The sequence below is a fragment of the Euwallacea similis genome, chromosome 1 (assembly GCF_039881205.1).
Source record: "Euwallacea similis isolate ESF13 chromosome 1, ESF131.1, whole genome shotgun sequence".
Taxonomy (NCBI): Eukaryota; Metazoa; Arthropoda; class Insecta; order Coleoptera; family Curculionidae; genus Euwallacea; species Euwallacea similis.
In genome coordinates, this window is record NC_089609.1 from 878187 (window position 1) to 905887 (window position 27701).

General features: G+C 37.1%; 3 protein-coding genes across 3 annotated transcripts in view; 2 read left to right on the forward strand and 1 right to left on the reverse strand.

The window, feature by feature from the left end:
- Agpat1 (1-Acylglycerol-3-phosphate O-acyltransferase 1) overlaps positions 1–27701 on the reverse strand; it is a 96956-nt gene that overhangs the window by 30023 nt on the left and 39232 nt on the right. The window lies entirely within an intron of this gene.
- The window catches only part of LOC136419900 (uncharacterized), a 76323-nt gene that overhangs the window by 19699 nt on the left and 28923 nt on the right, over positions 1–27701 (forward strand). The window lies entirely within an intron of this gene.
- LOC136408583 (cell adhesion molecule 3-like) overlaps positions 460–27701 on the forward strand; it is a 59874-nt gene continuing 32632 nt past the window's right edge. The window contains exons 1-2 of the mRNA XM_066389696.1: positions 460–750; positions 16899–16972. Of these exons, the coding sequence (XP_066245793.1) occupies positions 16912–16972 (61 nt within the window). The 5' untranslated portion in view covers positions 460–750; positions 16899–16911. The remainder of the gene's footprint in view (positions 751–16898; positions 16973–27701) is intronic.

Consider the following 27701-nt stretch of genomic DNA (forward strand, 5'->3'; position numbering starts at 1 on the left):
AAGAGCACTTATCTTCACCATAATGTCAGGAAACTCTTCAAAATTCTTCACAACTTGAATGGTGCGATAACAGATGGCGCCAAGGGATCCGCCAACAGTTTAATTACGATTCGACATTAGGTTGTTATGGAACCATCTCTTTCGCCATAACGTCAAGAAAATGGGTTTGTCATAACGAGACAATGAAATTGCAATTCTTTATGTAACACGTTACTTTATAGTATATAAAAAGCAATAGATTATCATAACTATGAGATTATGTAAAGAAACTCAAAACTTCGTAACGTTGGGTTAAGATCACGTCTCGCTTTTTTTCCTCACATCATTTTTCTCTTTCTTATCGTATGCTCCTCATCCAGACCCTGTATATGCATCCACAGGTAGGACAGTCAAGCACATAAACAGGCCTCCCCGAAACAATCCATACAGGTTGTAATATAGATTCGGAGGCAGCTGGGTGCGCACAATCCTCAGTCGAAAAGAGGATGGACTCTGCCTCCCACGTGAGATAGACAAGGACAGGGGCACAGTGCCCCGTTAAGAGCCCCCAACATTCAGTAGGGATTCAAACACGAAAGCAGCCAAAGTTTTACGGGTATATTCCAGAATTTTTACGCGATTTTTCCGGGATACGAGTGAATTCCGCAACTTTTTTTTATACGTAGAGAACCAGTGAATTTTGTGATTTTTTCTTGTCTAAAGTTGGATATAACTGGAGGGTGAGGGGACTAGAGCGGTGCCAAGGAGGAGGTAAGAGATTTGAAAGTTTGTGCGGCAGCCACTTGTGGAATACAGTTCTATTTGGGGGGGTTTTGCGGTGATTGGAATGTCTTTTGAAGCGTTTAGGAGTATGGTTATTTAATATGGATGATACTAATATTAGTTGTAGGAACTGGGTCAGTGCTGCGCAGCGGCAGCACCGCTAGTGATAGTTTTGGACGTGGTTCAAACCTTTCACAGAATCCTATAAAAAAGTGACTAATTAAATCGATTAAAACTCTATTGTTTTGCGTTATATTGCCGATCTGATCTCTATGTCATGGGCATGTGACAATTTTATTAAAATGGTGTTGCATTATTAACGAAATAAAGACTCGAACACAAAAGGGAAAACTATCATACGCCTGTCGGAAGTCTTTAAGTAGGAGGTAGCAGTAAGTTCAGGAGGGAGGAAATTTCAGGTCACTTTTCGATTTTTTCTCTGCTAAAATAAGCTTCGCACGGCAATCACCATTAGTCAGAAAATTCTCTATAGATTTTATGATAAGTAGAAAAATCCTCTCATGTCAAAAGGCGGATTTCCCCTTTAGGCAAGAAAAGTCACTGGAAAATATTTGAAAATTATTAGAATCTGAACAGGCGTATTTTCCTAGCATGCTCAAATTGAAAGGAGACTTCTGTTGAACCTGCGATTTGTACTTTTCAGAATGCTCAGCTAGGAGAGAAATTCGGGTTATAGCTGTGACGCGTCTCTTTTAATATGCTCAACTTGGAATGAAACTCCAATTCAAACTGAATGGGCGCATGGTCTTTATTTAGAATAAATTTGGGTTGAAACCAATCTGTCTTTTCAAATGCTCAACTTGGGGAAACCAGAGTTGAAACTATGGTATTTCTCCTTTACTAAAAGCCATTTAAGAAAAATACTGAGGGGATGGTATCTGTGACGCACCCTTTTTAAGACCTATAAGCTTCAAGGAAACTCGAATTAAACGCGCAATAATGAAAGGACGGTAGATCAGTAAGAAGGCTTTGGTAGGCAACCCGTTAAACATCCATGTATAATGAAGGAGCAATTACAAGGTTGCCATTATTACAAAAAAATACTTTCTTTCATGATTTATTAATTTGTACACATTTTTTCTATTTAGAAAAATATAGGCCTTCATTACAGAAATTCCCTTGCTGCCATTAACAATTTAAAGGATATACACCATGCGTACAATACATCAAAAGAGAAGCTCTTGAAATTCTCCATATGAGAATTAATGGAGACGCTGGCCAATAACTCCATCAACGTTGATACAGGCAAAAGGGGAACACTCGTGACACCCAACTTTCCCCCATTTTACAAATGAATAATATTTTACTCACTGTGCCTATTCCACACGGGTCTACCTAATCTTTATTCTCGAAGTCTGTTTGTGAAACTTTTTTAAATCATGGCCTTTTGCCACGCGAACTTTTGTGTCTGAAACTTGCCGGAAAACGTGTTTATGCCGAACGTAAAACCCCAAAAATAGATTCCTTATCCGTCCGCTTCCTGCTGGTGCAACAAAGCTTTTCACCCGTTTCGCACCCAAATTATGTGGGTAGTTTGTTTAGAAACGTAAAACTAAATTGTTATTTCAGGTCAGAGAAATACATTAGAGGAAAATGAGTCAATTGAGCAACATCTCACTTCGTTTTTGTTTCTGTCTTGCTCATAAAGTAGATTTCTTTAAACGTTACCACTTTTACTTTCAAGTTTCTCCAGACGCAGTTTTGAATTCGTAATTCGCCAGTGCAAATTTTAGGAATATTGGAGACCAACTCTTCGGTCTGGCAACATCGCTTTTTCAGCAAGAGTATCAAAACTAACTGAAGTAAGTTTTATAGAGATTTTTCTATCCTGCTTTCCCATCCTACAGTGCAGTGCTGTGTTGAGCGCCACAAAATATAAATTTTTAATTAAACATTATTATTAAGTTAATTTTTATATTAACATCAATCAATTTTGTTCTCTTATTTTCTTGGAAGTAACTCCTCAGACACCAGTAGAGGTTGTTACAGTGGTGGAATTGCACACTATTCTCAGTTAAATCTGACTGGAAATAACATTTGTCCATTACTAAGGGCTCGGAGGAGCACCCTCGTTAATGTTTCACTGACCAGTCTGTCACTATCTTAAGAATCTAGGAAAAATGAGTCGAAAAATGAGAAATAAACGGTAAACTAAAATGTATGGGAGGTTAATATCTAAAACTGTTGAGAAGGCTGTAGAAACAAAACAATAACGCTTCGATTGTCAGTATTAATGGCGTCTCCGAGTTTGCTCGCGCTTCACTCGTGGAAAATATCAAATTTCCAATGAAAATATGGAAACATTTTGGAAAAGTTTGTACGGAGTTGAAGTTTAATTAAATAGAAACGTAATGAGTGTTCGTACGGGATTGCGCTCGGTCGAAAACATGTAAAAATCGCACGGGTAAAATTCGATTTTATTTGACAATACGGGGCATATCGTTTGGGTTGTGTTCGGATCTCCGAAGTCGCACGATCACCGAGTGCATTCCAGGATAGGACTCAAATTGAAGGTAAGTGAAAGCTTCAACTATTGAGAAGAAAAAAAGTCAGAGGCTGTCGCATGCCCTGCACTGGGCAATGTACTGTATGCTGTGTCGAAAATAAACAGTAACTGAAATTTGTCTTCTCAATGGCTGAAGAATGATAGTTTTTTTTAAATATGATTCCATAAGAATAATTATTCCAAAAGATTTATTTTTTGCCTTCTGTTTTACTGAGAGGATGAAAAATGTACCGCATATTTACTGATATTCCTATGTTTCTGATATCCAATAAAAACCATGAAAATTCCAAACTTCAATAAATAAAAAAAGAAAAAAAATACATTCCCCCAGTACAAAAACATAAAAATTTCCAAGTCACCTCTTGTGCGACGCATTATGAATAATGTAATCAAAGCTTTAGATTTCCTTTGGCAAAGTGTAGCTCGATTCGGCTTTTTACGAACACCTATTTAACATTTATGTTTTATTTACGCTATTGGGAGCCGACAGAAACCTGTAGAAGCCTAGCAGTCTGGATAGTTAATGAGTCTGGATAAATCATTCCCGAATTTGCCGGAAATGGACCAATTTTTTATGTAAATGAATGATTTGCGAATAAGTACCCTCGTAAGTGCATTAGAGTGCTTTTTTGGGGATTGCCCAAAACTAATCGCGCACATATTAGCAACGTTGCATTTAGTTTAGAAACTATGGGGCCCTAATAAGAACCTGTGAAAGTGAGGGTGAAACTTTTTGTCCAACCAAATCGGCCAATGATATTTTTTGTCCAATCAGCGTCTCCAGTACTATAATTTTCTCTTTCACGCCTACAGGGTCGTTCTCAAAAATCATAGAAATCCTCTGGTTTTTTAATACAAACTAGCTAATTATTAGAAAACTAGGACAATAACTAAAAAAACCTAATCAACTCGTCATCCATTGACGTTCCCAACAAAGGTAATAGCGCGCTCTCCTTTCGTGTCTTTGTGCGTGTAACATAAACAAATTAATTAATAATAATTTCCTTTTCATGGCGATGAAGTTTATCGACTCTCAGTAAAAAAGAACTTTCATTGGAACACGTGTTGTCGTCTCACAAATTAATTAGCAGAGAGGTGTAACTAAAAAAACACGTGAAGGAATTACGGACGGTATTTGTACCAGGTGCTGTAATGCATTTGTAATAGGAGATTTTTTTGCATTTGAACACCTGTTTCTAAGGTTAAAATTGACGCTCAACAGGCAGTTATAAAACTGTGAGAATTCCTCTTTCACAACCGGCCTAATTTCCCGTCAAAATCGATCCACTCTTCGTCCTAAATGTACTCGAGAAAGGTCAGCTGAAGTTGTCTGTCTATTATAAAAGCCATTATTCCAGGCTAAAGGAAGTCCGCTGGATGTTTTATGCCGAATGAGCAAACACAATGACCGCAAGACCGGGTCTCATTCATTAATCATAAAACGTGTGTCAAAACCAAAGAAATTATGACTGAAAAATCTAGCAACGAAATTGGCCAAGCCGAAATTACTGTTAAATAAATTTTTAACGGGGAAGCGAGCCTCAAAGTATTCTTATAACGCATTGGATAACTCAAACTACAGATGTTTTTATAATGCATCCGGAATGAGTGTTTCCTGTAATGGCGCCTATTTAGTATTAGGTTTAATGGCTTTCCCGATATTAGTCCGAAATGGCTTCGTCAAATATTCAATATGTAGATTATTATTCATTCAGGAACATAATTAAGCTCCAAACGGACGCTGATTGGTTATTTGTAATAATTCACGTCAATTTTTTTTTCATTCACAGAAAGTAGACACTCTAAAAAGGAAGCGGAAATGCTTTTTAAATGCTTATGGTAATGAATGAGACAGTCAACAGGCTCATAAGGGTGTGGTCCTTCATTCACAAACGCCCTTATTTCGTATAAAATCGATAGGTCTTATTCTAGATATGCAGGGAAAATTGATCACCTATGTCATTGTTTACTTTATATTTGAAATCTGAGAAAATTTCTCAGGGTGTGACGTTCAATGGCATTGCCATTGAGTATGTGAGTTAGTGGGCCATATTGAATACACATTGTGGCCCTCCCTTCATAGGTCATCTATATGTTTGTCTGCAAAACTATTACGATTTGTTTAAGTTTGTTTTATGATAATATTGACAGTTTTTATATATGTACAGTGTGTTCATTATGGGCATCTCGTGAATAAAGAAATCTCTCGTGCACTAAACGCTACGCAAATTGGAAATTTTGACTCTTCATGGATTGATATTAACGCATACCACCTAGGAAAAGCTGAAAAAAACTGAAATTTGATTTCTGATGCTAAATCCGAGATACTAATTTCAATTCTACATTCAGATTTGTTTTAATTGTTTTTCAAAATGTTCTTTCAATTCAAGCTCCAGGGCTTTGTTTTACAAATATTCTATATTGATTAACACTGTCAGTTTTAGTCATTTAATTAGTGCCTCTAATACGCATTAGAAATAAATTATATCGTTATTGATTACCTTGATTCGAACACGAAATTGTGCGTTTGCAATATACATGAAATTTACCAGAGACGGCTAACGACTAAAAACATTTCAATTGGATGTTTCAAATAAACCAAACAAACATATTATAACTTCGCAACTTTATGGCAAACAAATTTTATTAATTCTCGAAACGGGAAAATCTTTTACCTAATAAAACCGACTTTAAAACTCTTTCCTACCGAAAGTAGTCGAGAAGACTTCCTTGCACAACTAAATGGATTTCCATTTAAGATAAAACTAAAAAAGAAGCGATTCCTCGTTGAAGCTTTCAGGACGACTTCCGCGGAAATGCTGAGCTTTTTCCCTTCTTCTCTCCTTTCGAAAAAAAATGGGCTCTAATTTTATGAATTTTCTGAGAGTCAATTTTTACCTGAAAAAATCTGAACTTCAATGTGGCAACGCTTCTGGATAGGACTATTATTACCAGACGCGACAAGAGCGTCCCGTGGCGTTGCCGGACTGATCGCTTTTTTCCCTTTTATTCCAAAAAAATGTGTATTTTTTTGGGTGATTTGCTCATGTTAAGGATCTCTTCCCCTTGCGTGTTGCAATTAAAGTCGAAATATCGGTTTCCCTCCAATGTCGTGAGAAATCCGTAACAGGTTGCTATAAAAATCGGAAAACGCTCGTATCTGCATTATGAACCGATCAAAATGCATAAAAGTGACGCAATTTGCATCGAACGTCGCTGTTGGAGCGGTAAAAATGCGAAATTGGCGTCAGCAAATATTTCCTACACACACGTTTTCCTACTTCTCATCTATTCAAAGACCTTTTTCCTTCGGAATCCAGTCACTGCTCAGAAACACTGGCAACATTGCCGGTTTTTTCTTGAAACAAAAGAACCGAGCCCTGTTGCTATTTCATGAAACAATGTTTGCTCATTGTACTCGATATTATTTACCCCGCGGCAGAAAAGCATTCAGGGGATTGTCTTCCAGATTGTTTTAAATTGAAATTACAGCTGCTGCGACAAGTAAGTTTAGGTACATTGCAATCACGCTAAGCCTGGAAATATTAATTGTTCAAACTACGAAGATAAATGCAATGCGGCCCTTAGTTTACAAGCAACGGGTGTCCGATATATTATTCCCCTTTTGCCTCTGGTATAAATAAACCCACACTAATTATTGTTGTACGGATTCCTGTAGTCTTTGAGCTCGGTTTTACGTGTTTGTACATAAATTTGCAGAAAGTTTTACATGTGAAGGGATACAGAGAGAAGGCCCGGGTTTCGGATGAATTCCACATGCCGCCTCATGTGAAGACCAACAGATACCCAAAAACCGCATTGCTTTGTTTTGTCGCTCTAGTCAAAATCAAATTCTCCTTGAGGGTTTCCCAGAAAGACAAATATAGATCTGATCAATCGGGATAGTTCAGGTTAGAGAGACCACAATCCACTGGAACAGATAACTGCAGCATGCAAAAAAGAGGCAGAGGTGACGAACTGAACCTGAAGGAACCTCATATCCATCAACGCTTCATTGAAAACTACAGTTTGTCAAGGTGTTTGTTAAATTTGTAGGATTTTTAGAGAGGCAGACACAAGTTAGTGTTGAAGAGGAACGAACTAATCTGATTTAATTTCATTAATTAACGGTAGACCCAAACGTGTATAAATTTATCGTGGAGACTCAAATGCACATTGGGCAAGAGAGGGACCTTCCTCCTATGCCAGTTTGCTGGAACTGACTTGTTTTTTTTCGCAGCGATCTAAAGGTGGCGAACATGAACAATACACCCGTAAATATAAACCCAAAGCAGGATTTCATTTTATTCCCCAAACAAAACTGTGTTTTATCTAATATTACTTCCTTTTATTCAAAGCATTGGAAGCATGGATGCTTTCAGGTTTTCCCTTTTTTTCCTTTCTCGGCTCAAATGAAAATCCATTTAGCGATTGAAGAAGTTGGGCTCGTTAGTAAGGAAAAACGCGCCAAATTTGAGCTGTCGATTTTACAAAGGCGAAATGTATTGTCTTTTTCTACGTAATTTGAGTCCACTGTTTTTCCTTTCACTTTGCTGAGTTTTTTCGGAAGTAGCTTACGGCAAACGGGCCTCTTTTGGTAAATGCCGCGAGATAAATGATTGGTCCCATAAATTAGATATTGGAAACACCGGCTCTTATCCCGAAAATGCACGACCTAAAATTCCAGTCAATACGTTACTTTGATACGGAAATTGACGGGAGAATAACGAGGACCCATTGATGCCCGACAAATAGGAGACAATCAATCGTTTATGAGACATGAAGCACGTACTCTGTTCCAATATATCAAAGTACCCAGGACTAATATGGGAGATCGGTTTGGGGAGATTGGGATTGCGTTAAAAATCTCCAATATCACCCTAATAGTGTGTGTTTCTCTAAGAGAACTTGGGAACAACGCGCTAACACAGCTGAAGTTCTTAGTCTGACAGCTAGTACATGTCACGTGTTTTTAACACAGCAGGGCTTGTGCAGCGCTGCCATGATTGACATAAAGTATTAGATTCTCGCAATTTAAGCACATTAATGCAAAAATGGTTGTGTAACAATAATAATCGATAAATCATTGCGCCTATTTTTGTTACTGAGTTTTGTCTGTTTTATGTAATAATAAAACGCTATTTTTCCAATGTAACATTTCGCAAACCAAATATCTCAATGAAACGCAAACATACACGAACCCAATTTGCATGATTTCATTGTGAAAAATATATTTTTGTTAAGCCTATTATGCCACTCAATGGTCTTCTGAAATTATGTTATTTGAAATAATATCTGATTCTCGTGGAAATAATGGAGTTTTCGAAGTGAAAACATTACATATAAATTGTTATTCAAGAAAACAAATTCGCTTCTCAAGTCGACGAAAAGCAACAATGGCAGATAAATATTTGATTGCAGGCGGGTTATAATTTAACAGCAGGAAGTTTCGGTTTTATTCGGCCGGCATGCGCCCCATGAGAGTCAGGTAAACTGATATTTTCGGGTATAAAAATTCAAGCTGCCGTAAACTACTTTACGGACTTTTTACGTTTTTACTTCTCCTGTGCCGGTTCGACCACAATTTTCCGGTAAAAGGAAAGTTTATCAGGGTCAACGGCAAATGTGAAGACCTAGATAATTTACCTTAACTTGATATAAACATAAGAGACTGAAGGGATGTTGAATATTGCCTCACCAGCCATCCCGGAATTATTAGAGACTGTGCAAAACCGTCTCTTGCCACTTTTAAAGTTGAGGCGGAAAGTTTAAAGGTGAAATTTTATGAGTGAAATTATAATTACGTTTTTAACTAAATTGTAATTTCTAGGAAGAAATATAGTCAGATAGATTACATAAATTCTTTTTAAATTTACAGCTGTTTGCTCCCATCACAATTTAGCCTAATTTTTCCACTAATTAACAGAAATGTATGAATTTAACCATTCACAGAAAATAGAAACGACACATAGCTCTTTTGATTCACATCAATCACGGATTCACGACTGGTGCCGGGGGAGCTGTCAAAACTTGTCCGGAGTTGACATATTGTAACATTTCTTTTAAGACGGAGCAACTGAACAAATGACTTACTTTCTGCGATATATAATTTAGGGTTGGGATTTTCAGCATTTACGCAGAAGTATATGCAATTAATATGAGTAAAGTCATAAAATTACGAAACGGAACTTGAATCAATGTTGTCCCGCATCTCGGAACTAAAGAAGATATTGACAAACGGTTTACGGCATTTTACAGAGCTTGTCGAGGCGATGAATTTGATCTATTTTTAAGGCTATTGGCATACGTTTGCTCGAGTTATCACGGTTTAAAGTTTGAAAAGTAGCAAAAATGAGTACCTCTCATCATTTGACATTTTTTGAAAACATTCCGGAATTTTCAATGTGCCATTTATCGGTTCATTCGACTCATGTGGGGCCTATATTGACTGTGGATATATCAATTGTGGCCATGGAGCTTTGGAAAGGCATTTTTTTCGAACTGTCATTTTCTATACAAAAATATCGGAAACATTAAGGGCTAAAATGATGCTGTGTCTCGGAAAAAAATGCTCGGAATCAGTTACGAGTTTTTACGAGCCTCCAACATTCAACTGTGCCATTGTTTTTGCATGAAATTCCTTACGAGTATCAGACATTTTATACCTACGAAACTTCTAAACGTTTGAAAAAATAATTAGCGAACGGTAAAATCAATATCGAAAGTCAAACTACCTTAATTGCTACTCCATAATGAACCAACTTCAGCCTTCTTTTACGTCGTACTCCCATGCACTTTCACAAAATGATTACCGCTCTTGCACACCACAAAAGGAAAAGACTTTTTTTCATGACACTAATAGCAGGTACACGACACGCACCTTTACTGACTCAATTTGAGCTACACCAGTAACTTATCTCACTAGTCGTTGAAGCAAAAGTACGTCCGATATCCCGATTAATAGTTTCCGATTACGAACACCTTATTGGTTGCGGCGGTAACACTAGACTGAATCATCTATGAAACGATATAGATACGAAAAATGACAAAAACTACGGTTTGCCTTTTGCAAAGGTACTAGTCATAGGGCGAATCATAACGATACAATCGCTCCAAATATTTGAATAACTTTCCAACCTTTTTTGCGAGCGTACAGCTCATTGATCGAATCACGGCGACCATACAAAGAATATTATACAGTATCCCAATATAATTGATATATATTGAATATTACAGATATTGAAGATTTTTCAAGAATTATGGACATAATGCGACATACATTTAATTAACGTTAAATGAATTAAGATAGTTACAATATTCTCCAGGAATCATGAAAGGAATGCGAAATGCAATTAATCGGACAAATTTATCAAAACTTGCTGTTACGAATTTTATAGCTTTGAAGTATACAAGAAACTTCACACTACCTTTTGCAAAAGTGCCACCCATAGATCGAACGATAAGGACGACACAATGGTTTGAAACCATTCAAAAAACTTTTACAACATTTTTGCGAGCACACGGTTCACCCGTTGAACTATGGTAATGATTCACGGCACGAAATAGTATTTATATTCGAATTTAGATATTTCTACCTATGGGAGATATGGAAAGCTAATTTGGTAAATAATAATTTCATCCCAATGCGGGACACCCTTATTACGAACATACTGTGTTTGAAATTTAATATTTCTATGTATTGTCGATTCTATGAATTAATCATATTCATGAATACATCAATTAAGCTCCTGAATCGCAAAAAATAAGTACCAAATTCATTTCCTATCGTAAAAACTAAACTAGAAATATTTTCCGGCTAATTTGGTGGATGCAATATTACCATTTTTTGCGACGGGCCTTTCGTTACTCTACGGTTCTTTTGATTAAAATGAGTTCTATCATGTGCTTCTCTACTTGCACATAATTCGTCAACCTCATTTATCACTTTACAGCGGCAGAACAGATCGTGAGGATAGGCATGGAAACCAAAAGTGTTTCTCTCAGTATTCTTACGAAGCAGATATTCGTCATTCTCACGAAAGCTATAGGAATTAATGTCATAAAATGCTATGCTTTTAAAACTAGAAAAAGCAGCCCCATTGAACAATATGAGAATATACAGTGTGTCCTATTTGCTAAAGTCACATTTTTCTGGAACACCCTCTATATTGCTATTTGTTAAACATTTTAGCCCATTTTTCGAAAATCAAAACGGCTATAAAAGAGACATTCGTAGCCCTGTACAATGTCACAGATTTCAGACACGTCCACTGCTTTAATGAATGTATCAGTGGCGTAGTGCGCTGCAATCCCAGCCAGTGGTGACGAAGAAAAGGTATTTTGAGCAAACGATTGATAAAAAATGGAGGTATTTGAAATTATTATCTTACGGCATTGCTTACGTTATGTTTTCCTCGCCAAAAGACACACTCATATTTTCTCTTTGGGGTCCTAAAAAATTTGCAATTTATAAGCAAACCCAAATGTGCTCGTTATTTATTCCGTTTTTTGCCGATGGTTATTTGCGAAAATTTGTTTGCTTACTGCTTGAAGGAAAGACCCTTTTGCTTTCTTCACAATCTTCATTGACTTGTTGAAATCCCAAACACAGAAACTCAAAGCTTCTGTGCCCTTCCAGCAAGTATTCCACCTAAATTTATTGTTATTTAGTTTCCCCCAAAAACTTTCCTGGGCTTGGAACACCAGCCGCAATGCCTTCAGGACCCAATAAAATTATCTTAAAACTTGCGAGAACGTGACTCGCAAAAGAAATTTCCGCTTTTAATTAGTCTTTTAAGGCTAATCAATGCGCCTAACGAGAACGATTTTTTGTCTCTATATTTTGCACGTGAAGCCTATTTATAGTGATTTTAAGCTGAAAATCATCGCAATTAACCTTTTAGACCTTTTAGTAAGGGCCCCGTCATCGTCTCTAAATTGCGCTTCCCAGGGTTCCTTACCAATTACGTAATTCTCCCCGGGGCCTCCCCGGATGCATCCAGAAATTTCGAATCAAAATTGAGCCTGCCTATTAATTTCCTAATTAACGACGGCGTTATCTAATTGCCAACTCGCGTTTCGCCATGCAAAATGCAACCGAAAGTTTCACCGAAAACTATATCGTTTAATTCGCTTAAACTAGGGGATTTGTGTATATGTTTGTTATGAATGCTCTAGGATTTTCGTTATTAAATTCGATTTCGTCGATGATAAGAGATAAACGTCCATTTATCGGATTGTACCTGGAACAAACCGTCTTCAAAGTGCTGTTACGTGCATGCATGATTACTCAATAATTGCAATTACGTTAAAACATATCCGGATCTGACAAGTGCACATCGTGCTGCATGCACCTGAAACTGGTCACAAAGCGTATTATAAACTCAATAGTCGCTATTCCTGAAAATTGAAAAAACATCAGTGGCGTCATCCAGCATGCTTATATAACGAGAAAATATCTGCTCGTGATTTTTTTTACTTCAAGCATACAGTAACGTCATCCTGTATGATCGTGTTCGCCTCACGCAAGTTCGTTCTAATTCAGATTAGACTAGATCATTATTATACGTATACATATATTAAATTTTAGATCATTAAGGGCAATTTCATCATTTAAAAACATATATAGAGCTTGAATTTTTAATCTGCCACCTCGGGATGTTCCGCGTTTGGTCCCTCAGGCTCAGAAGATAAGGAAACAAATTTAGCCCTTCTTTCCCGACAAATCGATATATCATTTCGCGAGCTCGCATAAACATCACTTGGAGGTGGCGTTACATTTGGAATGGATCCAACTTTGAAGCCTACACCTCGACGGGCATATATATATTTTATCGGAATTTGATAACTACGTGTCTATAAATCTCGAGAATGACTAAAGTTCTCGTGCCGGATAATTTACCGTCTTCGGAGGGTTGTTTTTGCGTTGTTCGATTATTAATCTTCCAACTTTTCTCACGGGGCGGGGTAAACGCGATAAATAAGAAGTCGGAATTAGGGTGCGTATATGACCTGCGATTTTGTTGGGAAAATGTCTGTAATAATTCGAAATTCCATCACCATTTGGTCGAGAAGTTTGAGTTTGTGCTGTGGCAGAGGTTTGGTGTAAGGTTTGTCTTCATCAGATGGTCAATGAACATGAGTTTATGTTTGGACAGTAATTTGGTAAAAAAATTGTCTTTGGCAGAAGGCCAAAAAAGTTAAGTGTTTGGGACTTTCCTAATATTTATTAATTCCTAAGTTTCTTTTATTTGTGTTTGAAAATTTTGTCGTTTGAATTATTCATTAATAGAATTTTAATAATTCAAGATGCTATAAAAATGAGAAAACTATTACAGTTTGTAATAATAGTATTTATTAGTCCAGAAAGGCGATTAATATCGCAACTAAATCTGCAAAACGAATTCTGTATCCATGGGAACAAATAACAAATTACGATACGAATTTTGATGCTGAATTGTGAAAGTTTCCAAGTCCAGTTTTTTGAAGGAAAAGTGTCGCTTGTGCAATAACCCTCATTTTTATACCCTCTTTCAAACTATATTTGAGGCGACTCTAATTTTTGAAACATTCACTTCACGAGTACCGGGTTTACCACAAGAATCTTCGACATATCTAAATCCAGTAGCGTCTGTAAATCCAAAAGAAACTGCAAACGATTTTCTAAAGGAAGGGTCATGCTTGTGTAATATACCCGAATTTTGTATTCCCTTTCAAACCCCGTTTAGGACGACCCAGATTTTTCATAAATTCACTTTGTGAATCCCCAATTTCCATAGGACCATGATTCGCGCGCCCGATGTTGCCAAATAATAAAATTTTTCCCTGAGAGATTCTATTTTTGTTATTTTACAGGTGGTTGTGCCAGAAACGTAGAGTTAACTGTACTCTCTCAGGCTCATTCGATACCTCCCGTACCTTGAAAGAAAACAATTTTTAAACTGAGCTAATAATAAAGATTTATCGCCGATGCTCGAAAACTAGTTAAAAGCATGAAACTTCCTATAAATCACTTATAACGATGGAAAAGTTTTAACAAATTTCCTAGTCGCAGATAATTCTTTTTCTATTTTCGCAGGGGAGCGACGACAGCCTCCGCTATTCATAGATCTAATTTATGGCACAAACACCCTGGAGATTGCTCTAAAAACTATTCAAAATACATTATAGAGGCGAACTTTCCTTCGACGTACATATTTATGTCGACACGTGCGACTGTCGTCTCTGTGAATCAAACTTTGGCAAACAACTAACGCAAGCCGCAAAACTAGTTAATGCAGACAGACCTTAATCACCGAAATATATATTTCGGAGTCGGTGAAACCTCGCACAACTAATACTAAAACACAATTACCGGCATCAGAAGTTCTAGATGTTTCTTGAGTGTATTTAGTAATTAGACTTCGAATGAGGTCTCTGCTTCGATAAATTATGCAAAGGGGGAAATGAAAACTGGCTCTCAGGCAAAATAGGCAACAAATCTTTATTATCGAGTTTAATTCGCCACAAGCTGAACGTCCGAATTAATTTGGAAAAACTCATATTTCTCAGTTTATACAACCGGAAACCAGCTAATGCTAACCATAAAGAAAATTAGAAGCAGTTTAACCTCAGGCTTAAATTTATACCATCTCGTGATGGTGTCGGGGAAAGTCTGTTGTTAATTTGGCCGTAAGCCACCCACCTTAATTCTTTACTTTAACTGCATGCAGAAATTCATTGATCCGACTATAGGAGGATCTTATGTTTATGTTATATCATCTCGTGTTGATGTCGGAAAAGTCGCTTGTTAACCTATCTGTAATTTATCTACCTTAGTTTTTGGTTTCCTTCATTGTGGGCATTAAATGAGCGCTAAACCAAACAACCATCCCTCAACCTACTTAACCGAGACCCAAATTCAGAAGCCTAACGTAGTCGAATAACTTTAAATATTATTATATAGGCTTATGAGTTTCAGTGCCGATTTTACTGGAGAAGTTTGGCGGTAAAATTACACCCTTTTACTGTTTACCCCTTTACGATTATGGCCCTCAGGCAGGGGCATAAATTATGGTAAATCCTGGCCTTGAGCATGCATACATAAAATAGAACCACGCTGACCAAGTAGTCTAATGTGGGTTTTGATAAAATGAGATAAAGTAATTAAGCAGTTTCAATAATAAAATAATTCCCTATAGAAAAATTTGGGTGGTACTGCAATGGGTTAAAAAAAGTCAAGGAAAAAGTTCTATATAAAATTCATGGAGGTTCTGAGAAAGGAAGCACGTCAATGATATTTATAAATACTGAAACCTCATAATCAAGGACGACTTTAAAAAAATTGAATATACCACTGAATGTCAGGCGTATTGATAACTCATAAAACTTTGTTTGGAACACTGCGATGGGGAAATTAGGGTCGCATCGAGAAATGAACAGCACTTTAATAAAATCGAGTTTTTATTAACTTAAAAGTCAATATTATCTTTTTTTTTCTCAGTTTTAATCTATTTTTAAAATCCCCTCTGGGAACGACGCTCATACTGGCAGCGCCACTGCAAAATTCTTCATAATTCCTTCCATGGATGATATGATTCATGTCAAGAACTCTCATGCTTTTGCAAACTACAGATTTCTTTTGTTTCCAAAATCCTGTGACCTATACTGAGTGACGCATGCCCTGCAGCTTGGTACAAGGTTGTCAGGATTTGAGATTGTATTTAACCTCTTTTAGTTTTTAATTGAAATTGTTCAAATATTGGAAGACGGATGCGTGCCATGACGATTTAAAAATAATTAGATAGTTTAAATTGTTATTAAATAGTTGTTAGTACCTTGTATCTTGTGAGATCCATGTCGACGTGGCAACCACGCCCCCGCCGTAGACCGTTTTTTGTTCTTTGTTAAGGGAACAGACACCCCCTCTGGGGGTCTTATGTAGTACAACTGGTCTTGTGAAGTGGCGAGTCGTTTGCCTTGCCTCGTTATTCTTCGTTTTTATAGATATTGTTTAGTACGTAAATAATTAGTTTCTTGTAATAAACTGTAACTAAAGTTAGAAAAATTGTAAGTTGAGACTGAGATGCAAGATGTATCGCAGAGACTGTAAACTCAAGGGGGCCTGAGCATGATTACCCAGTTCATAATTGTGTTAACGGCTATATTGGCCATTCCCGGATCCCGGTAGCGTCAGCGAAATACATTAAATTTGATGTTTAGAGCCGGAATGATTTTACTTCGGTCCTACAAGAAGAATGTAGTCACTGTCGACCCTTCATTGGTTACAAAAATACTGAAAACGCAAGAAAACGGATTTAATGGCGCAGCAATGCCAGGAGAAACATTCCTTAGCTTCTTTACGGTATATTTCAACATAATCTCTTTCCACTCAGATTATCAAATACCTGTACTTTTATCGGACTGGCTTTTGAAAACTTGGATCGAAACCGATTTCCAGGTTCAAAAGCTTATTTTTGAGATAAGAAATAGCTTATTGGCCTCCTATTGAAACTTTTGCATGGCGCTTTAGACGCATGTATAGCGATAAGGGTGCGATTTCCCCTTCTGGGACTGAGTAAAAAAATAACTTCGCTTTGGCACGATAATTGAAATTGAATTTTTCTTTCAGATCAAAACTTAAGATGCTGCTTTTCGGTTCATTCGGAGTGCACAGAATATGGATGTTCCTTTTGTTCATCAAAGGTAAGACGCTTTATTTCCCCAGTAATGCTCCTCTGGAATGGATCGGGTAAAACTTCACTGATCGCGTCGAATTAGCAGCTATCACCAAGAGCCCTAAAAGGCCCTTCGGGGACGACCAATTTCCACCCCATCTCGATTTATAACAACCCGTGACGTCCCCAACCAATCTCAACTGAAATGAAATCACAAATTGACAAGTGAATGTGCTTTCCAAACAATAAAAGGACGATTTTCCCCTCAGGTGTCGTATTATGTTTATTACCTTGCGAGGGTAGTTTAGAATAAAACGATAGAGCGGCTTTGTAATAGCAACAATCGATAAAAATTCATTTCGTCGCTTTATGTGGTGGCTGCGCCTCAACAAAAGCACCTGGAAGATGAACGCTTGTGGGTAAATAAAAGCGATGAGAGAAGCATATTTCAGAAAATTGAGTAATTTTTCGATAATTAAAACTGCGGCCTACACAAACATCTCTTGTGGTGTTTTCTTTCGTGAAAGTTGGAAAATAAAATATCCCCTAAGGCAATAATAATCAAAAGCAGCACTTTTTTGTGCCAATGAGAGATGACGTTGGCGTAGAGTTTACAAATATCGCCAGCAATACAAGTTGTTGCCTTTCTATATACAGGGTCTGCCTTTGGGAGATGACATCGTCCGTATATGGAAAATTGTAAGTTTTTGAAGTTTGTATAAACAATATTCTAATTCGACCCTAAAGATAAAAATGACAAAGCCATTTTCATTGAAAAAATTTCAATGTTTCATTTAAAAAAATGAAGTAAGGGTCAGTTTCCAGTGTAAACGAAAGTTGTATTAGTTTGAAAATAATTTTTAAATGTCGGGTTTTCTCCATAAAACAAAAGTACAAACTTCAAAAATGCATTAAACTTGTAATTTTCCATATACGGATGATGTCAGCTCCCAAAAGCGGGCCCTGTATAGTTATGTTTGATTGTATTTTCAGCAGACATCAAAATTTTACTGCGTCTTTTAGTTGAAACGGACTCATATTAGAAACGCCAGATTTTCCGCTAATATACTGCCGAATAAGTGATCCTGCAGTTGAGGAAACAGATTTTTATGTATGTCGTCAAGGTGATGTAATCAGTTTGATTATTTTCTAGCATAAACTTTTCTTGTCGAACGAAATAAGTATACTTGTTTGGAACGTAGCTGACAGTATTTTTATGATGCTCATACAAGCACGCAATCAATTATTTTAACCAGCTGTGTTCGAAATTTACAGTTCTGCGACTTGAAATGGCGAAAAACAGATTCCTCTTACCTAGAGCAATTTTTGATTTTACTAAACACTCGGGCAACATCACATTGCGTGTATTTGGCGTAACAACAATTTCGCACCTACAGACAAAATTTATTCGATAAAACATGAGATCTTGTTATATTATATATGACAAATAACCTTGTTGACACGCCAGGGCCGAGTCATTAACGTAAAAATATGGCCGCGTTGGCAAGTGGAAAGAGGCATTATTTCAATGTCCCTGTCACTCCGGCCTCCCCCGGTAAGGTATTAATTTCCAGGCTCTAAAACAGAGGCGATGTGTGGAATGAATAGAGGCTCTTAAGCGCGAATAAACAATGCACTATAGGCCATAAATAATTAGGTGCTGAGGCGTGGAATGTTGGGGAACTAGAGATACTTTACTTTCAATTAAGGTCGTAAGTGTCGTTTCCAAAAATATTGAGCTAGTTCAATGTCCAATTGACCGTGCCTTTAATTACCGAGCGTTCGTAATTGGCTTTCGAGATCAAGTTCGGCCATTCGCGATAATACGCTCTATTTTCAGGAATTTGATTATTTTGCCCGTAACAAGTGGCCTCATCGATTAATTGCCTTTTATGGATAGTGGTTTTATTGCATTTAGCGCTTTATCAATTTCAATTAAAAAGTATAGTTGGTAATCGAAATTTTCCTGTAATATACTGCCCATAATATCGTGGAATTTTCAAATGAGGAAGCTTTGCGAATTTACGATTCCTTTGTTTGCATTTAAAAACAGTTATTTAAATAAAGCATCCTGTATATTCTGGCATTTTTTCATTCGGCTATGCAGTAGCGTTAGCAGCAACCAAAATCTCCGCGATTAAGCTTTTTCTGCTCGGTGTACCATTTGTTTTTACTTCCTGTGAAACTCCCACACAAACTCCCGTACTCTATATGAAGAAGATTGTTCTATCCGTTCTATCAAATAGTCGGAAGTTCCTCCGGGAGGAAAAAGTCGGCTTCGAAAACCCTGTGTTTAAAACCTGTTCGCACACTCTTAGAAAGTGCATATCCAGTGTATCCAAGATAAGAATATCTAGTGTTGGCAACTTTTCCTGCAAGATCAATTCCATGAAAATGGAAAAATCGTCTTATGCTTTGACTTCATCGTTGCTATGGAATTAAACTATCTTGCTAGCAAAGTTGTCAGGAGTTTGAAAACTGGGCCTAACGACTTTAGGGACGCTGTATTCTAACTACTGTGCACACAATATCTCTACTTTTTCGAGATATTTGATGCCAAGTGCTTTAAACTACGTTTAACTAAAGTGAATTTTTCGTGTGTCTCGTGTGACACTGTTTTTACGAGTTCCAAAGGAAAAGTTTCAGCCAGAAGAGAGCAACTTTAGTTCACAAATAGCTAAAGTCAGTGACGTAGAGGAGTGCGTAAAGTAAATGGCGGTGGGAATAAAAATTTTGAAAGAATTATATAGTTATTATTATGTATTAGAAAACTTGTTTTGTGGATGTTTCGCCCCTTTAAAGTACACTTGTTAGTTATTATGCTGAAATTTTCAATTCTACTGAATAAATTTTTGAATTTCGTATATACTCAGTATACCATTTTTAAGTATTCCATGAGTGGCGTATTGTGGATGGTGGTAATAGACATTCTATTATGCTACTTGGTATTTGGTAAGTTGGTGATTAGTAAATTGTTGTTACTTCGATATACTCAACCAAATTTATCACATCTGAAAATTTGATTGTCCTTTGAAAATAAAAATTGGGATGTTAAAAAAAATGATTTTCGAACGCAGCTCGTCAGACCAACTGATTCTCCTCTATACCTTCAATGGACAAGTGCGGCTGACTCAGTTTAGAAATTAAACTCTATTACTTATTATAAAATTTGCAGTTTAGAATTTCTGGTCAAAACAGTATAGTTGGGGGTTTAAAATAAAATCAGTGCCATAGAGATAACGAGAGAAATGAAACTAAGTGGAAAAATAGAAGAAGGCAAAGGTTAGAGAGCCCCAATGAAAACACTGTTTCTTAATTGGGAAAATCGAGATCTCTTAATTGAGGAAAACTTAGAAAAACGACATCCAGAAAGGAAAAGTATTACATTGAAGTTCTCAATTAAAGCACCCTGCATGTTGGACCATTTTTTGTTTATGCTTGTTACATGGTCAATTATGGATTTTATATATTATGTCTCTCATTTGGCAATTTTATATTCTAATAATGATCTATAGCTAGGTTGTATCCAAATGAGAGATCCTTTATAGTCGTAAAATGCCTGATTTCGTAGGGCAAAATATGTTTTTGTCTTGTGAAATAGTCATTTGCTTCCATTATGTGACATCAACCCACCAGGTACTCTGACGTCACTAGTTTTATCTACGTTAAGAGATACCAGGGAAGTTTAGTTTAGTTTCACCTTAGTTTTAAGTTGGATCACCCAGAGAAATTCGCGACGTATGCTCAGAAGCACTGGCCTGTCTTAGTTTATTCTAAGGTATAGCTCTGCTTCCTGCTTTGACATAAAATTTGTTTATTTTTGTCCCAAACCGAAGTGTTTCATCATTCGCCTCTCGAACCAATAAAAGAAACTTCACAAAGAGCCTGATTGAAACATTTCTATGGGTTTTAAAAAAGGCATTTTGCATCAGAGATACGTAAGTCACATTCGCCAAGACTGCACAAGAATCTCAAATAAACCTCTGTGGAGCGCACTTCTAAAAATAAACGTGTCACCTAGCTGCGTTTAAATATTCCGGAATTCTCAAGGAGTGAACCTTTTTCTTGACAACCTCATTAAAATTTCAACCCTTATCATTCGAATACGGCACTTGCCAGTTGCGTTCCAGAATATGCCATGGGACATAATGCAAACAGAAACAATGCGAAACCAAATTCTGACAATTCAGCCTTAACTAAGGATATCCTGGAAAGTCCTGGAAGTTAGTCTTAGTTTCTTAAAGGACAAAAGCTATGCTCCGGAGCATGCAGATGAATTAATAAGAAGTACTTCGGGATTATTTTCCATAGAATTAGCGACCTTTTCTCGTTTTCGTCAAATTTACGACCTGAAATGGATGTTAAAGCGGAATGCAAATCCGACATTAACCGGGATTCGTGAACTTTCATTTTTCACGTCTAAGCGGCCATTTGATTTTATTTCAACTACACTCCGGCGACGGTAATTACCGGCTGGACAGGCAAAATGTCCGGCCGACCTGCGAAAGGAGTTCTTTAACGAATTTCCCGTCCATTGTTTAATTGGGCGTCCGCTTTACCCGGGTTTTCGGGGCTAAATCTGAGGGATTATAATTAAATTCGGGAAGCTGTATTGGTTACATAGGCAAAACGATACAAACTAAAATTATAAGTCTTAGTAACATGTATGGTTATTTCACCTTACTCGTAGTAAACTTCAAAGCAATTTTGAGGTCAGAGGCGGTACTCTGACGTCATCAACTTGAGTTCGTGTCACTCCTATGTGTTCCTAACGAGGACATAAACTGCTCCGTTCCCCAACTATTTAGTCGATATTTCAGCCATCAAGCAACCTAAATTTAAAAACACGAAAATTCGATTCCCGGACAGAAAAAACAGAGGACGTTTTTTCTTTGAATAAAACAAACACTAATCATAATTCGAATCCCAGCTGTTCTGAAAATCCCAAATTGAAGAGACCTTTATCTTTTCTTAAAAGCAAGGGGAGCTGTGACCCTTCGGCTGGAAAGAAACAATACTATAATTATTTTTTCAGAAGGAAGCGAATTTTTCAACATGGAAATTAGTGACGAGGCAGACTACGTCGTAATTATAGAAACGATTATTATAAAAAAAAATAATTACTGATGATAAATGGCGATTTTTTGAGGTCTGTTCTCTATGAGGAACCCGAAGTGGAGAACTTTTTCCCCAGTAATTATTAACGGTCAGGAATTTCCAGACTCAAAGCAATACTTGGGCGATTATTCCTTATTCATATATCATTCACATACATGATCACCTTAGTAAATTTCTTAAAACACTTAAACTAAAAGTTAACATCGGCAACGTCGCATTGTGGTTACTTCTAGCGGACTCGAGGCGCCAAGTAAACATTTATACACCCACACATGACACACTACAATGCGCTTATTAACGCGTTGTTGCCAGTAGTTCTACAAGAATTGCACCTACGATTACGGAAATTATGAAGTTGTAGAAGGTCCTTGACATGTGTTTTAATTAGTTTCCCGTGTATGCGAGGTGTTCTATATAAAATATGGCATTTCGTGGCGGAAAATGCTGGGCGCAGGTCCAGCTTTAGGGGTCACAAATCCGAATCTCGTCTGGGGTGTGCAAACATCAAAGGATAATGTACTTGCCCTGTTCGTAGCTGGAGGAAGTTCTGGAAAAACGTGTTCTTGCGTGAAAGAATAGGAACAATAATAGAAAAAATTCGGATATAGAGAAAATTAGAGGAAAAGGAGCTTATTGGATATTGATACGTTCCGTGCCCATCGGATATAATCTTTTGTAATGGGCAATAATAAAGGTCCCGATTGATTGGCATTTTGAAGAGGAAGCAACGGAATTCGTTTTGTGCGCACAAATAATATATTATAGAGCTGCCACCTTCATCAATCTATATAATATATATTATTTCACTCACAAAAAATGCAACATTATCTCGTTTTTTAGCTGGGTTAATACTTGAAACGTAAATTCAAGTGTCTCCACTTCTATAAAACAACGCCCTTCACCCCAAGCCACGAGAAACTGCCTCGAACTAAACATTCGGTCCAGGTGATCATTTAGGTCACGGACTCTTCCTTCATTTCTCACCGCACTTCCCCCGCACTATTTAATTGCACATAAAGCGAAAAAAAATTCCCTCATGAAAAAGGGCATTTTATCCCCAATTCTCCTCCCTAGATGACAGAGGTGGGCTATTTGTATATGAATAGGTATTGTTGTTATTCGAGCAAAGAAACTTACGAGCGACATTGCATTCAAATTTGCGATGCCTAGGACTCCTCACTGATATCTTCGAGGTATGAATGGCCTTTCAGCTTTAAGGGCGAGCTTTCAAAAGGCCCTCTTCGATGGAGGGTTTTATGGCTTGGCTTTGTATTTTGTTTGTATTGGGGGTGTTTATATAGGACTCGCTCGTTTTTCTTCAAAACCATCTTTGTTTTTCCAATATTTTCTTTTCTTTTTTGTAATTGACGGTAAACGCCGGAATAAGATATGTATATTTGGAGGAGCGAGGGTAAAATTCTGGTTACGAACAAAGTTGTTCGAACACAATTTTCCGGCAAATAGTAGTTGTAAATGATGAAAATTTCCATTTTGTTTTGTGTTTCTAGAGCTCCTTGTTCCCTTAATCGGGATCGGAATGTATATTCTTGTCTCGAATACATGCTCCGGGCTTTCGGATTAAATAACTCACTTTATTTTTATTCTATCAGTCGCGAATTTAAATGGGGAGATAATCGACGCTTCGAGGGTAATGTAATGGAATCCCAGCAAGCTCATCCATTAAGAAAATCATTGCTGATTTCATCACAGGTAAACGCCTTAATGGCCGTCGATAGGCCTAATAATTACAACATTGCAGAAACCTAACTCATTTTAATGCCTATTTAGTTAATTCCGAAAAATCGCATACCGAAATCCTCATTAGCGCGATTGATTCTTTCATTTGACAAATTTTACCTGAATTCGGGAATTTCCCTTCGCGTTTAGAACAAAAGGAGAAATGTGCTTTCTTGGAAGTTCCTGATTTAGCATAATTCGTTTAGCATTCGTCAAGGCGTCAAATGGAAAAAAATTATTTTGGAAAGTTCTTTCCGATGGTCTGAACCCTGCCTAAGTAATTTTAGGTAAGTGAAGAAGTTTCGAGGAGTTCTCCATTTTAGATTAGATTTTTCCAATTATTTTTAGTTCGTTGCCCACCGAAATTAACAGATTCGCTGTGAAATTCTCTCGCTACAAAGTTGGAAATAATTTCGGCGAAATTTCATCTTTGGAAATTGTTTGCCAGCTTGCTTAGAATGGCCGGGGAAAGGTAAATCTTTAAACAAGGTTATGAAGGGAATCGATTCGTATTACTATATCTACTAATAAATTTTAAATTCTCAAGTTTTCCACGGATATCCATTAGTTTAAAACTTTCCGTATTTCAACCCATTAAAACTTTTCCACAGTTTTAACTTCGTTGCAGGAAGACATTGAAGTGAATATTTCATCCCAATAAACACCGAAGAATACGTAACATACCATTTTCCACCTCTAGAAGAGAGACACGCGTTTTTCAATTCCCAGGCCCGTGACCTCGCTGATAACCCCGGATATTTCCTGAAGCTGTTCCAGGGCTCTGCATCCCTTAATTTTAAACGAAACTCGGTGGTAGTGGCGGTTAAGGGATGTTTCGCATGTTTTTAGAGCTCGATAAACGTCGGTTATTGGTTTTGATGGTAAACCCAGCTGCGCTCAACCCGGTTATGTGTTGCAAGTATGGAATATTTGGTTGTGAAATGTTTAATGGGATCTACCATCACTCGAAAGAAATATACATAGTATAGGATTATAGTTGCCTTCAGTAGTTTGTCCTGAATTTGTCGCTTATTACATAAAAAGAGTCGCTGTTAATTCAAAACAAGGAATTGAACATTTATTTAATAATTTAATAGTTTTTAATCCCAAGACAGTATGCAAGTCAAGGGCTAAATTAGGTAATAAAAGATAAACTATGGTCTACGAGTCTAAAATACGCCACTGAGACGTATCGAGTGACGTTAGTGACTTCAAGTTTAAACGGTGGAAGTACAGTGGGAGCAAATGTCTATTTCACAGGGTAAAAATTAGTTATAATCTCAGTTAGGTGAACTAACATGAGTTAAATTTGTGCCTTTTATGAGTCTAATTTTTGCCAATAAAAATTAATTAAAAGTTCACTCATGGGCTACAATGCACTTACAAAACAGAAAGCACAACGTTAATGTAGCAAGTACTAATTACATTAAAAGCTAGAAATTAAAGCTTAAATGAGGCCAGTTTTGCTAGATGTAATTATTTAACGCAGTTCCCTGGTTTTACGGGGCAGTTTTCCCCATTAGGGGACAGCTTGTTTGTAGGCCACATTTGTGCTTTACAGAAAAGATTTCTTTTGAACTTCCGCTTGTACAAACTTTACATAAAAAATCCAGACTTTATCTAGAGAAGATTCTACTATTACTATTCGCTAACGATTACCCGTTTACCTCGATAATTGATGCTAATACTAAAATCAAGGTACCCTCAGGGAACACGTCTATTCAAAACCATGCACGTATTATGTATAGATGGTCGTTTAACTTCCAGACTCGCTATGAAGGCAATTTTCCGGTAAACGAGCCCGGCAGATGACACTTTAAAGTTCATATTTAAACCTCTCTTTGCCATCCCAGCGACCCATAAAAACCCCTATCATATGACGTAATCTTCTATTTGCGAGGCATAGGTGGGTAAATACGTTTTTCACGATCTTACGCCACATTGTCGGACTAATGTCGCAACACGGTCGATTTGCTCAGCTCAAAAGTATTCTAATTACGAAGTTGCTACAGGGTTAATTAATAACCCCATAGGTCATTATCAGCAGCAGCGGCAGAAGTTGTAGATACTCTCCGTGTCGGGGATGAACGAAAAAGTTTTAGATTCGTTTATGGAGTTGAGTGAGTTGGGGATGATGGACGTTTGTCATTAGAAAAGAGGGTAATGGGTCAATTAGAAGCTTCAGTGACAGTCACAAATAGGATCAGCAGGGCGCTGGCAAAGCTTAATGTCAACACCGTTTTTAAAATCGCTCAGATAATCCATCAGAGATAGGAATCGTCCAGGAACAAACAAAATCCTTTATTATCTCCAGGAGTTTACAGAGATTTGAGGAGTTGCGGTTCTGTATACATATATCGGCACCACAGAACTGACTATAAATATCAGGGTCGTGGAGTATAAAAGAAATTACAGATTGTGACAGCAGTGTGGAAGCATGTATTCTCCGAATATGTACATTACTTTATCCAATGATTCCGTTGCCTTTGTTAATGCCCAATGTCGATATGGACGAATCATCAAAAAGAGATTTCCACGGACGAACCTCATTTTCGAATGTAATTTGACTCTCCGTAAAAGTCAGATTTCTAGCAGGATTTGAAAGTTTTTGAAGTAACTCTGAACAGAATTTCCTGAATGCAAATTGTTAAGCATGGTCGGAACACACGTTTTTTATGATCTTATGCCATACACATTTGTTGCAATAAAAATACCTACCGTGTTAAGAAATAAAGGTCCATTCACTATATTATCAAGAGGCTTTTAGGTTAATACGATAAATTTAAAACCTTTTTAATGGCAAAACAAATCTTGGTCGTTTTATGATATCAAAAATTACTGTAGCGTGACTCTCCGACCAATTGCGGTTTATTATTACCATCACTTTTTAAAGTCCACTTTGCAACTTCCTTTTTATTAAAGAAATTGCAGCTTAATGTGGGACAATTTCCGCACCAAATTGTATTTGAAATATAAATAAATAATTTGTATATTTCGCATTTGGCTCGTACGGTTATTCAAGCATCAAATTCTATAATTTTGAACAATATTAGCCGAAGCATGAAATTGTTCTCATATTGTGTATGTTGTTATGTCGCACAAAGTAAACTTATCATTCATTCTGATACAAAATTTTCGGCACGTATACGCTTTAATCCTGATCTTTTGTCACCGTTTTTGCCTCCTAATATGATGGGTTATATTCATGATTTATGGTGTTTGCTCGCCTGCTCTGTCTTGCCCGCTTTTTTAATGTTTCGCCGCGGGCTTAAGATGATTTATCGCCGACCTTGTAAACACTACAGTCGCTCCTCAGACGCCCCATTTATGGAGAATTGTGTATACGTGTGTGTTTTAAATTAATGCGATTGTATGATTTATAGCCATAGAGTGGTGATACCGTGGCAGGAGCAATCTCCATGTTAAAGTGAATTGAAAACGCTTTATAATATCGCACGACGTAATAACATCGCTGCTTATGTGAAGCAGCCTTTGATCGGGTTTAATTTCGCAATTCGCTCTGAAGCAATTTTCATCATAGAAAATTTTGCGAGCAAACTAGTGCTTTTATTGCAAACATCCCTCGATATATGGAACTTCACTGTAAATATCTCAAAAGGGAAAATTGGAACGTACCGCCAGAATTTCCCCGGCAAATTCCCTTTAAACCGCACTCATTTCGAATGCACGAAGAAATATCTCTGACTATAAAGAGAATCAGGTCCTGTGAAATATATACGACCCAGAAGAGTCAATTTATTAGATATGCTACACTCATGCCAAATTTAAAGTGGCACAGATAGATGTGACTGTGCATAAAGATCTATCTCTAGAGCTCTAATATTAGATACCCATATGGAACCACGCTAATTAATTGTATTTGAATTTGTGCCTAAATATCC